The following is a 12,534-nucleotide window of genomic DNA, read 5'->3' on the forward strand; positions in this document are numbered from 1 at the left end:
AAATGTTAGACCTCACTGTCACACTATAAATTTTAGGAGACCAAATATAGATTGGATAATTACTTTCTGACCATCTTGCAAGTATGACCCTGAACTCAGGTTATTTACCACATTAATTCTGTGTACATTTCCACTCTGACTGCTCTCAGTCTCCTATGCCCTTCAAGTCAAGCTCCGAGAAAGCTTGACAGCATCTCATTGACACTTTAGAACCTTGTAGACTCAACATTATGATCTGAAACTATTGAACTCAATTATTTCTCCATACTTTTGTATTGCAATTATTTTGCAGTTCCCATTGGCCTTTATTTCTTGACTGATTCTATCTCTTTTTCAATTTGCAACAATTATTCCTTTCATTATTTTGATCACTCCAACCTTCCATCTGACCATAGACTTTTCTGTTTGTTCCTTTATTCCCTCCTCCACTACTTCTGAACTTAAAATTTGTTACATGGATATCTTCTGATTTTGGCAAAAGTTCAGTAACCTAAGACATTAAGTTTTCCTCTCTCCACATGCTGTGCCAAATCTGATATATATATATTTATGGAATTTATTGTTTGTATTATATATTTATGCACTAGACTTGTGTATTATTACTGATTTTACTAAATATAAATAACAGATTCTTGAGCAAGTGATTTTTGTATGTGAGGTGTTGAACCTTTAGGTATCCTAAATATTGCTTTAAACATATTAAATCTTGTGGCAGTTATGGTTTATATTCATAATTTGTTCATTAATATTCATAGAAGTATGTTTTAATGATATATGTTTGTGTTGAAATTTCAGAGTGACACCTGTTTCATGCCTGACAATGACCCAGAAGTTCCTGGTGACTCAGAGCCCAAAGTTGAAATAAATACTGTGACCAGTTCTCTTACAATGCAGGAGTACTTTGCCAATAGGATGGCACAACTGAAAAAACCTAAAGCAAAGCATGAGATCCATCAAGTTTGTGCTACTCAAGACCTTGCAGGAGATGATGAGAGCTCATATAAAAAAGTAAAAAGGAAGAGAAAGAAATGTAGCAGAGGAGATGCCAACAGGGTTTGCAATCTTGACAAACAGCCCATACTCTCAAAGCAAGCCAAAAGTGGAGAATGTGCGGAGATAAATAATGATCTGATTGAAGATAGCTCGGTTAAGGAAAATTGCCAAAGTAAAAAGTCGTCCAGAAAAAATAGTGCAAAACTTTTGGTGTCATTCGATCAGAAAGTTTGTCCTTTAGAAGAAGTTGAATCAATGATTCCAGTTGAACAGTACTCAATGGTCAATGAGTCATCAGCGATGCACAATGAACAGGAATGCAGAGAGGATCAGAACAAACAGAGGAAGATTAAGAAGGTGCCATATTTGACTAATGAGATTTCTCAATCTTGTCATGATTCAACAGAAAGAAGGAAGAAGAAAATAAAGAAACAGAAGAATTGAGGCTTGCATAAACTGTGCACATTTCTTATTGAAAACCTTCCAAACGATTAATTATTTTACAAGCAACATGTACTTAAACTTCTTTATCAAACAGTGATCTTAATGCAACTGCTGTTCTTAATTAAGCATAAGCAGCAAGATTGATTATTAAGTTACAACAATTTCTCTTAAATGCATAAAATGAAATTTGTAAATATATTTTGGATATGGAGAACTGATCATTCACTCATTTACTCAGTTTGCAATTTCAGAAACAATTGTCTTTTCTAATTATTATTCTACATTTTTACTTCTGGAGCAAATGTTTTTGAAGCAAGAGGTCCAAAAAGCCTCTCCCAATTAAATTTGGCTTAAAACCTATTTAGTTTCTTTTTTAAAATTTATCCTTTGCATGTGGGCTCTGCTGACTGGTCTATCATTTTTTTTTTAGATTAGATTACTTACAGTGCGGAAACAGGCCCTTCGGCCCAACAAGTCCACACCGCCCCGCCGAAGCGTAACCCACCCATACCCCTACATCTACATCTACCCCTTACCTAACACTACGGGCAATTTAGCATGGCCAATTCACCTGACCTGCACATCTTTGGACTGTGGGAGGAAACCGGAGCACCCGGAGGAAACCCACGCAGACACGGGGAGAACGTGCAAACTCCACACAGTCAGTCGCCTGAGGCGGGAATTGAACCCGGGTCTCTGGCGCTGTGAGGCAGCAGTGCTAACCACTGTGCCACCGTGCCGCCATTTATTTCCCATTAGAATCATAGAATCCCAACGGTGTGGTAACAGACCATTTGGCCTAATAAGGCCACACCGATCCTCCGAAGCGTAACCCACCCAGATGCATTCCTCTACCCTATTATCCTATATTTACCCCTGACTAATGCACCTAACCTACACATTCCTGAACACTATGGGCAATTTATCATGTCCAGTTCACCTAACCTGCACACCTTTGGACTGTGGGAGGAAACCCACGCAGACATGCGGAGAATGTGCACATTCCACACAGACAGTCGTAGGAAGCTGAAATCGAACCCTTTGAGAAAGTGATGGTGAACTGCCTTCTTGAACTGCAGCAGTGTAGATATACCCACAGTATCATTTAGGGAGGGTATTCCAGGACTTTAACCTAGCTGTACTGAAGGAACAGTGATATATTTCAAAATCAGGGTGGAGAATGGCTTGAAGGGGAACCTACAGGTGTTGGTGTTACCATAGGTTTGGAAGGTGCTGTCCTAAGGAGCTTCGGTAAATGTCTGCAGTGCATGTTATATATGGTACACACTGCTCCTACTGAAAATCAGTGTGGAGGAAGTGAATGTTTGTGGATGTGGTGCTAAGCACATTTTTCTTCCTGGATGATGTCAAGCTGTTTGAGTGATGTTGGAGCAGCACTCAGCCAGGTGAGTGGCGAGTATTCCAGCATACTTCTGATATGTGCTTTTTTAACAAGCTTTAGAGTCATAGAGAGGTAAGCACGCAAAGAGACCCTCCAGTTCAACTCGTCCATGACGAACAGATGTCCCAACCTAATCTAGTCCCATTTGCCAGCACTTGCCCCACATCCCTCCAAACCCTTCCCATTCAAATACCCAAATGCAAATGTTGCAATTGCACCAGCCTCCACCACCTCTGACAGCTCACTCCACACATGCACCACCCTCTGTGTGGGAAAAAGTTGCCCCTTAGGTCCCTTTATATCTTTCCCCTCTCACCCTAAATCTCTGCCTTCTAATTCTGGACTCCCCCCACCCCAGGGAAAAGACTTTGTCTATTTTTCCTATCTGTGCTCGTCATGATTTTATAAACCTCTAGGTGTTAGGGGATGAGTTTCTCACTGCAGATTTCCTAACCTCTGACTTGTTCTAGTAGCCAAACTATTTATATGCTATTCCAGTTCCGCTCTAGAAATGGTAACCCCCTAAGATATTGATAATGAGAGAATTCAGTGATGGTGTTGCCATTGATCATCTTTGGGTGATGGTTAAGATTCTCTGTTGTTGGACTTATCACTGCTAGAGGTCAAAATCCTGGAATTCCCTTCCGAAAGGCATTATGGGTCTGCCCACAGCATGTGGACTGCAGCCATTCAAGAAGGTAGCTCACCACCATCATCACCTTGTCAAGGACAACTGGGCAGTAAATGCTGGCCAGCGAGCAATGTCTGTGAGAATTAAAAAAGTTAAAAGATTTCTTGCAGCAAATCAAGAAAAAAAGAGAAGCAAAATATAGCGGATGCAATATTAGGACCATTCTAGAAAAAGAGGGTTGGCAGAGTCCAGAACTAGAGGGCATAGGTTGAGGGAAAGATTTAAAAGGGATTTAAGGGGCAACTTTTTCATGTAGAGGATGGTGCATGTTGTTATAGTCACAGATTCCAGGCCAAGGTAGATGTATTTATTAAAGATGAGGCTGCACGTCATAATGGATCATGTGCTGTTTTGCTTGCCCCTAATTTATCCGAAGTGGTAAATGAATAACTATTGCCAAAATCTTTGAAAGAGCTTGCAAGTTTCTGTGGTGATGGGTTACACCCTCAACTTGATGATCAATTGGAAATCTCACCTGGCAATCATCTAATAAACATCAGAATTATCTAGATTCAATCCGTGGAATCTGTGCAGGTAGAAAGCACAAAAATGGCATGGTGTCATCTTAATTTTAAATTTCACTTTAAATTAGTTTCACATTATTGGGTTGCACAGTGGTTAGCACTGCTGCCTCCCAGCGCCAGAGATCCAGGTTCAATTCCCGCCTCAGGCGACTGACTCTGTGGAGTTTGCATATTCTCCCCTTGTCTGCGTGGGTTTCCTCCGGGTGCTCCGGTTTCCTTCCACAGTCCAAAAATGTGCAGGTTAAGTGAATTGGCCATGCTAAATTGCCCGTAGTGTTAGGTGAAGGGGTAAATGTAGGGGAACAGGTCTGCGTGGGTTGCACTTCGGAGGGTCGGTGTGGACTTGTTGGGCCAAATGGCCTGTTTGCACACTGTAAATAATCTAATCTAATTATTCACACATGTCATCATTATTTGTTAAGGTTAGCTCAGAGAATTAAATTTACTGGCATGACTCATGGTTGACGCACATTGATTACAGGAGAATTAAGGGCATTTCTTTATTGTGATGGGGGAGGGGGTGGGAATGCACCTTGTTGTGTTTTGGATATATATTTTAATAGCCATTACTGTAGTCACTACGGAGACAGGGCTGGCCTTCCCATCTATTCCATTGCAGAAACTTTTGTCCAGATGTACTCTCATTGGGAACAATTGAAATGTAGAACAAATCAGTGTGAATAATTGAAATATTGACAATGCCAGGGGCCTCTACATTTCAACAGTGCTGTTGCAAATGTTCTTTAACCCTTATTTCTTAGCTTGACTGTCCACAACAGCAAACCTACAATGCCAAGCCATTTTCATTTCACATCTCCAGCCTCAATCTCACTATCTTCCTTTTGGATCCTGTTTCATGTCCTTGACTGTACTCCACAGAATGTAACAAAGGAAACTGTTGGTTTCAACACTCGTTGAAACAAAAGAAAAGGAACAGAAGTAGGCCATTTGGCCTTTCGAGCCTGCTCTACCATTCGTTATGATTATAGTTGATCAATTTAATGCCCTGCTTTTCCTTCATATCCTTTGATCCTTTTCACCCCCAATACTTTATTTAGTTTCTTGAAATTATGCAATGGTTTGGCCTCAAACCGCTTTCCCTGGTAGTGAAATCCATAGGCTCACTGCTCCCAATGTAAGCAATTTTTCTTCATCTCATTCCGAAATGGTTTACCCTTATTTTTCGACAGTAGCCCCTGGTTCTTGACTCTCTACCATCAGAAACATTCTTCCTGCATCGACCTTGTCTGGTCCTATTATGATTTTATAGGTTCCCATGAGATTCTTCCTCGTTCCTTTGAACTCCACCAATATAATCATAAACTGATTCAACTCCTCATCATGGATCAGACCTACCATCCCAAGATTTGAATCTGGTAAACCTTTGCTGCACTTCCTCTCTAGCACGAGCATCCTGCAAAGAGACTAAAGCTGCATGCAATATTCCAGGTGTAGCCTCACCAGTGCCCTGTATCACTACAGCAAGGCATCCTTGTTCCTATACTTAAATTCTCTCACAATGGAGGCCAACATACAGTTTGCTTTCTTTACTGATGCTGCATTTGTGCACCCTTCACTGAAAGTAACCATATAAGGACACCCAGGTCTCATTCAACCTTCCTACCAATTTACAGCTAGTCAAATAATAATCTGCCTTCCTATTTTTGCCAACAAAGTGATAACCTCTCATTTATTTAAATTACACTGCATCTGCCCCATGTTTCTCTGCCATCCTCTCATAATCTCCACCCAATCCAACATTCCATGTAAAAAAAAAGAAAGAATTGTGGGTGTTGGAAATTGGAAATGAAAGCAGAAATCGCTGGAAAAGCTCAGCAGGTCTGACAGCATCTGTGGAGAAAAATCAGAGTTAACATTTTGGATCTAGACCCTTCAAAACTGCTGGTAGCTAGGAAAATGTTGATTTTTATGTGGTACATGGGGGAGGGGGCAAGGAATAAATGAAATGCGGAGATGGAGCTAAAAGAGAGAAAATCAGTTGCACAGACAATGGAGTGGATAACCATCAGCCTAGGAAAATCAATAGCGACTAATGGGGGCAATTAGTGACTAACAATGGGTTGTGTGTAGTAGCAGACCATGTGAAAACAAGGCCTGGTGTTTGGGGGTTGGGAGAAAGTGCCTCAAACCCTAAAATAGTTGAACTTGATACTGAATCCAGAAGGCCATAGAAATCCTAAGTGGAAAATGAAGTGCATATTCTAGCATATGCTGACTGGCACTGGAGCACTGCAGCAAGCCTGAGACAGGGATGTTGTCCAGGAAACAAGCTGGTGTGTTGAATTGGCAGGCAACTGGAAGCACAGGGTCTTTTTTGCAGACAGAACATAGGTATTCTACGAAGTGGTCACTTAATCTACACCTTTTTCTCCAACGTAGAGGAGACCACAGTGTGAGCAGTGAATACAGTAGACCAGGATACAGTTCCTTTGACTTTCGATGTTGTGCTGACCTTTTATCCTAGTCTAAAATCAAACTAACCTTCATACGTAACATTTTACCATCATTCATTTGACTATCCAAGAGTCGCTTAATTGTCCATAACGTATCAGACTCTACTACCGCTGTCGGCAGTGCATTCTGCACACTCACACTCTCTGCGTAAAGAACCTACCTTTGACATCTCCCTAAACCTTCCTCCCATCATCTTAAAATTGCGCCCTCTTGTTATTGCCATTTCTGCCCTGGAATAAAGTCTCTGGCTATCCACTCTATCTATACCTCTCATCATCTTTTAGAGCTCTGTTAAGTCACCATTCATCCTTCTTTGCTTCAATCAGAAAAGCCCTAGCTCTCTCGACCTTTCTTCATAAGATATGCTGTCCCGTCCAGGCAGCATCATGGTAAATCTCCTTTACACCCTCTCTAAAAATTCCACATCCGATAAGGAACTAAGCGCAGTATTCCAAATGTGGTCTAAGCAGGGCTTTATGGAGCTGCAGCATAACCTTGCAGCTCTTAGAACTCAATTCCCCTGCTAATGAAAGCCCACACACCTTAATCAGCCTATCAACTGTGTGGCATCTTTGAGGGATCTACGGATGTGGACCCCAAGATCCCTCTGTTCCTCCACACTGCCAAGAATCCTGCCTTTTAACCCTGTAATCTGCCTTCAAATTTGACCTTCCAAAATGAATTACTTTTCCAGGTTGAACTCCATCTGCTACTTCTCAGCCCAGCTCTGCAACCTGTCAATGTCCCGTTACAGTCTACGACAGCCCAATCTACACTATACGCAACTCCACCAACCTTCATGACATCAACAAACTTACTAACCCACCCTTCCACTTCCTCATCTAAGTCATTTATAAAAATCACAAAGAGCAGAGATCCCAGAACAAACCCCTGTGCAACACCACTGGTCACTGAGCTCTAGTCTGAATACTTTACATCACTTACCACCCTGTGTTTTCTATGGGCCAGTCAATTCTGTATCCGGACAGCCAAATGTCCCGGTGTTCCATGCCTCCTTACTTTCTGAATGAGCCTACCGTGGGGAACCTTATCAATTGAATGAAGAACAGGTAAAGTGCTGCATCACCTGGAGGTGTGTTTGGGTACTTGGATACTGAGGAGAGTGGAACTAAATGGTTATTGTTACATCTTCTGCATAATCAGGTCAAGATATTATGGGGCTGTGAGGGATATTGGATGTGTAGGAGGAATGGATCAGGGTGCCCTAGAGGGAACAGTCATTGCAGAAGGCTGATGGGAAGTGGAATATCTATCTGATAGTTTCATCTCACTGGAGATGGCAGAAATGGTGGCTAATGATCCTCCGGCTGTGGATGCTGGTGTGATGCCAGATATGTAGGCCATGCGTTCCAAGACAGGTAGAGCATATCAAGCAGCAATGCTTTTGACCGTTCTCACAAGTCTCATAAAAGTGCATCACTGTTAGATATGATTCTGATGCTGGGCATCATTTATTAAATAAGCTGAATTGTGCTAGGAGTACACCATAAATCAATTTAAGATCATCAGTTGGGCTTGCAGTGTGTTGCATTTGTCTGTGCTGGAAGCTACGTGTGTTAATCGACAAGATCCTAGTTTATGTAGACAAAATGAACTTTTACATGCATTGCATCTTTTTCTTGAATAGAACTGTCAATCTCTGCTGCATCCCTTGGCAATGCTCTGACCAATCAGAGTCTGCCTGCCTGATCTTAGAATTCAGATTGACCGTTCTTGCTGCATTTTCATGCCAATGTTGGTCTAGCCAATCAGCATCCTTTTCTCACGCTGTATAAAGTTGTGTCCCCTTTTTCAAGTTTGTTTCATGTCATAATCTGCATGAGTACAAGATACCTTATCTCCTTTTACTAATCAATTATTTCTGCCTTGATTTTCTCTTCATCTGGTTCCCATTGACTCCAAGTTGCTAAGTCTCTTTGGTGCCACGAATATTCAAATACTGTGTCAGCGTTGAGGGCAGTCACCCTCACCTTACACTGCAGTTCAGCTGTTTACATGTTTGGTCTGAATGTGGATAATGAGTCCAGGACTGAAAGTGTTGCTGGAAAAGTGCAGCAGGTCAGGCAGCATCCAAGGAACAGGAGAATCGACGTTTCGGGCATAAGCCCTTCTTCAGAATTCCTGAAGAAGGGCTTATGCCCGAAACGTCGATTCTCCTGTTCCTTGGATGCTGCCTGACCTGCTGCGCTTTTCCAGCAACACATTTTCAGCTCTGATCTCCAGCATCTGCAGTCCTCATTTCTCCTCTAATGAGTCCAGGAACTGAATGGCCTGAGTGGAACTGAATCTGAAGGTTAGTGAGCAGGTTATTGAGATGGCATAAGATCTCACTTATTGATGAGTCGGCAGTCTTCAATTAGAAGAGACATTTATTGCAAGTATTCATTATTATTTGCTCATAAATAGCTCACAAATGATCCAAATCGTTTGGGTCATAATCAAATGAAATCTTAGCCCACAGTACCCGTACAAGTTCATGCAGACCATGTGTTAGACTAAGAACTGGAGACAGAATGTCCTGTTCAAAAGGATGCAGTTTTTTCATGTGACTGGTTTTCGCGGTTTTCTAGGATGTTCCATTGTTTGGAATGCCTCTCTACAGTCAAAGTTGACAGAGTCTGTTAGGCTGTACCGCTTAATCTCAGCCTGGTCTCCTGGCAGCCTATAGTGGGTCCTGGCCTGGTCTCTTGGTGGCCCGTGGTGGATCCTGGCCTGGCTTCCTGGCAATTTGTGATGGATCTCAGGCTGGTCTGTCGGCAGCTCACGGTGGTTCCCAGCCTGGTGTCTCGGAGGGTCATGGTAGATCTCGGCCTGGTCTCTCAGAGGTTCGTGGTGGCTCCCGGCCTGGTGTCTTGGAGGCTCGTGGTGGTTCTTGGCCTGGTCTTTTGACAGCTTATGGTGGCTCTCAGCCTGGCCTCTCAGTGGTATGTCAGCCAGTCTCTTGGCAGTGTCTCGATTCTGTGTGCAATTGGATCCTGGCCGGGCATGTGCCTGAGGCACCGAAGGAAATCGGAGAGGCAGCAGTTTCAGCAGCAGCGATAGTATCTGCAGAGGGTTCATCAAAGACTACAACTTTTAACTTATTCCCTTATTTTCCTAGTTTAAACCATGAAAGTCTTAAGCATAAATTATTACCTATTTCTTTACTTCATAGAATAGTAGAAAAATAATGCTTAACTTTTTAACTCTTCTTTCTCTTACTACGTTGTACCTAAGCTTTTTATGTATCTAGGTACCTTGGTACCTAAGATGGAGCCATGTGTGGCAATATTATACACTTTTCACTATATTCCTGTATATAAAATCTAAATCTAACTCATTAAAAGAGCTATTCACCTTTCTCAGTACTTCAGCCAGGTACAGCTTTTCTGACATCTGCTTTTCATTAAGGACGTCTTCACTGAAATATGTCACCTCCTGAAGCTACAATGAAGTGTTTGAGTAGGACATGAGCAACATTGTCACTGGCTGTGTAAGTGAATGTAGCCATGAACTCTTATGCATCTAACTCCTTCCAGATTGCAGCAGGAGGAATTTGTAACATTTCACAGTGTTGTTTAACAGGGGTCATTGATACTTTATTCATTGCTTACTAACTTTTCCTTGTTTATCAGAGACAAGCAGGTGGAATGAGCATGTGGCTTTGATGGATCTATATGCTTTCCTCTGGTGCAGACCTTCTTTGACAATTGTACAATGATTGGTAACTGCTGTACGTCAATTTTGTCCTACATCAGAGCGAAAAGGGATTCCGCTTCAGTGACCAACTGTTCACTTCAGTGCTTGCTATCCTGATATATTCATGGTGCTTTCATTCTGTAGCAGTTCAATGTTTAACAACAAAATAAAGGGCTACTATGCAGCAAGGGCTACTATGCAGCAACTTACCAAACGTTTGCTGCCTCTAATGCGCAACCCATGCACTTGCATGCAACATGCATATAATATAAACTGTGCATCCCCAAAAAAGGGATTGAGACAGGGCTTTTACATGCCGAAACAGTGTTTTCATAGCCAGGGTCTACTAGAGCAGCTCTGAATTTCCATTCATCTCGAATCAAAAGCTTTAACATCCAGCTCCATAGCGAGTGGCTACAAAAAGCTGGAGGAAGAAGAAGAGTGCAGGCAATCTATATAGCCCCCTTCAAGATGAGCTGTCTGCAAAAAACCTATGTGTGACACCAGTAGTTGCAATGCTCAATCTCTTTTCACCAACATACCTCAACCTGCCTCTGCTACTGACTGTCACATGTTTTACTCGGTCATAATGCAAAAGTAAAAGCCACTATAAAATATACATTCCAAACCACATTTTTAAATAAAGTAAATCTAAGTGCAGAAGTCGACTAATTATGCTTGTTTATTCCCTTAGTGCCTGTTTACTATATGTTGACCCAATGGTCACAGTATGGCTAGTGGAAGGCTGTTGATTTTCGGTATAAGAGACACAGATGGCTTAGGAGGACAATCTGGAATAGATCTGGATCTAGAAAGCCTTGCTGTAGGCAATAATATCTCAGCTTTGAAATTGACAGTCTAAATTGGTTCACTATCAGCCAACAGAGACGGTTGGAACAGCAAGGTTAGGAAGATGAATGCTACCTTTCTGAACACCCTCCTGCATGTATTTCGCGAAACAGGCCCTCAGCGACCCTTGTATGCATTGCTGTGAAACATTGCAGCTTCTATGTCAGTAAGGCAATGTTGGATGATAGCAGTCTGAGTTTCCAATGCAGCATTCAAACTTGTGCTGTGCTGCAATGGACACTGAGTCAACAACCATCCGATACTGCATCACAGTTAGATCTGCAAGTCTTCTGAAGTTGGCATCCACTTTCATGCTGGAGAGGATGGGCACCTTTGCACAAAGCCCTGTGTCATTTTGGTGCTGCACTCTTCCATTCTCATTGATATTGATCACAGACTTCTGCCAAGTTTCCCAATGCACAAAGCATTTAGATGCACATACCCATTAAGTTTTCACTGTTATAGAGTCATAGAAATACAACATGGAAACAGACCCTTTGGTCCAACTAGTCCACACCAACCATGCTCCCAAAGTAAACTAGTCCCACCAACATTCACTTGGCCCATATCCCTCCAAAACTTTCCTCTTCATGAACCTATCCAAATGTCTTTTAAACTTTGTAACTATACCTGCATTCACCACTTTCTCTAGAAGTTCATTTCACCCATGAACCACACTCTGTGTAAAAAAAGTTGCCCCTCATGTCCTTTTTCAATCTTTCTGCTTCACCTTAAAAATATGCCCTCTAGTTTTGAACTCCACCACCTTAGGGAAAAGACCCATGTCATTCACTTTATTTATGTCCTTAAGATTTTATAAACCTCAAAAAGGTTGCCCCTCAACCTCCTGTGCTCCAGTGAAAAAGTCTCAGTCTTTCTAGTCTATTTTTAAATCTCAAACCCTCCATTCCCAGAAACATCCTGGTAAATCTTTGTTGAACCTACTCCAGTTTAATAATATCCTTCCTATAACAGGGTGACCAGAATCTGGCATACTGCCATTTGTGCTGCACTTTGCCCCTGCTTTGGCTGCAGGACTCATGCTTGGTCCAGATATTATTCTCCTGTAAAATATATTTTTTATCTGTACCTGAACTTGTGGCTGCAAGTATAAAATTGAATGACTGTGTGTCATGTTGCTATTTCTCCAATGCTGCAGTGCTTGGTTATATGAAAGAAGAAAGACATAAGGGTGGGGGTTTCACAGATGATGGTTAGAGGAAGGAAAAGGGGAGGATTAGATTAGATTACTTACAGTGTGGAAACAGGCCCTTCGGCCCAACAAGTCCACACCGACCCTCAGAAGAGCGACCCACCCAGAACCTACATTTACCCCTACACCGAAAACTACAGACAGTTTAGCATGGCCAATTCACCTAACCTGCACATCTTTGAACTGTGGGAGGAAACTGGAGCACCCAGAGGAAACCCACGCAGACACAGGGAGAATGTGCAAA

The 12,534-nt window shown here is 42.1% G+C and overlaps 1 protein-coding gene across 1 annotated transcript in view; it reads left to right on the forward strand.

The window, feature by feature from the left end:
• The window catches only part of pinx1 (PIN2 (TERF1) interacting telomerase inhibitor 1), a 90,722-nt gene extending 88,925 nt beyond the window's left edge, over window positions 1-1,797 (forward strand). The window contains exon 7 of the mRNA XM_072557493.1: window positions 796-1,797. Within this exon, the coding sequence (XP_072413594.1) occupies window positions 796-1,437 (642 nt within the window). The 3' untranslated portion in view covers window positions 1,438-1,797. The remainder of the gene's footprint in view (window positions 1-795) is intronic.
• Window positions 1,798-12,534: the final 10,737 nt, after the last annotated feature.

The sequence above is a fragment of the Chiloscyllium punctatum genome, chromosome 3 (assembly GCF_047496795.1).
Source record: "Chiloscyllium punctatum isolate Juve2018m chromosome 3, sChiPun1.3, whole genome shotgun sequence".
In the NCBI taxonomy this organism is placed as follows: domain Eukaryota; kingdom Metazoa; phylum Chordata; class Chondrichthyes; order Orectolobiformes; family Hemiscylliidae; genus Chiloscyllium; species Chiloscyllium punctatum.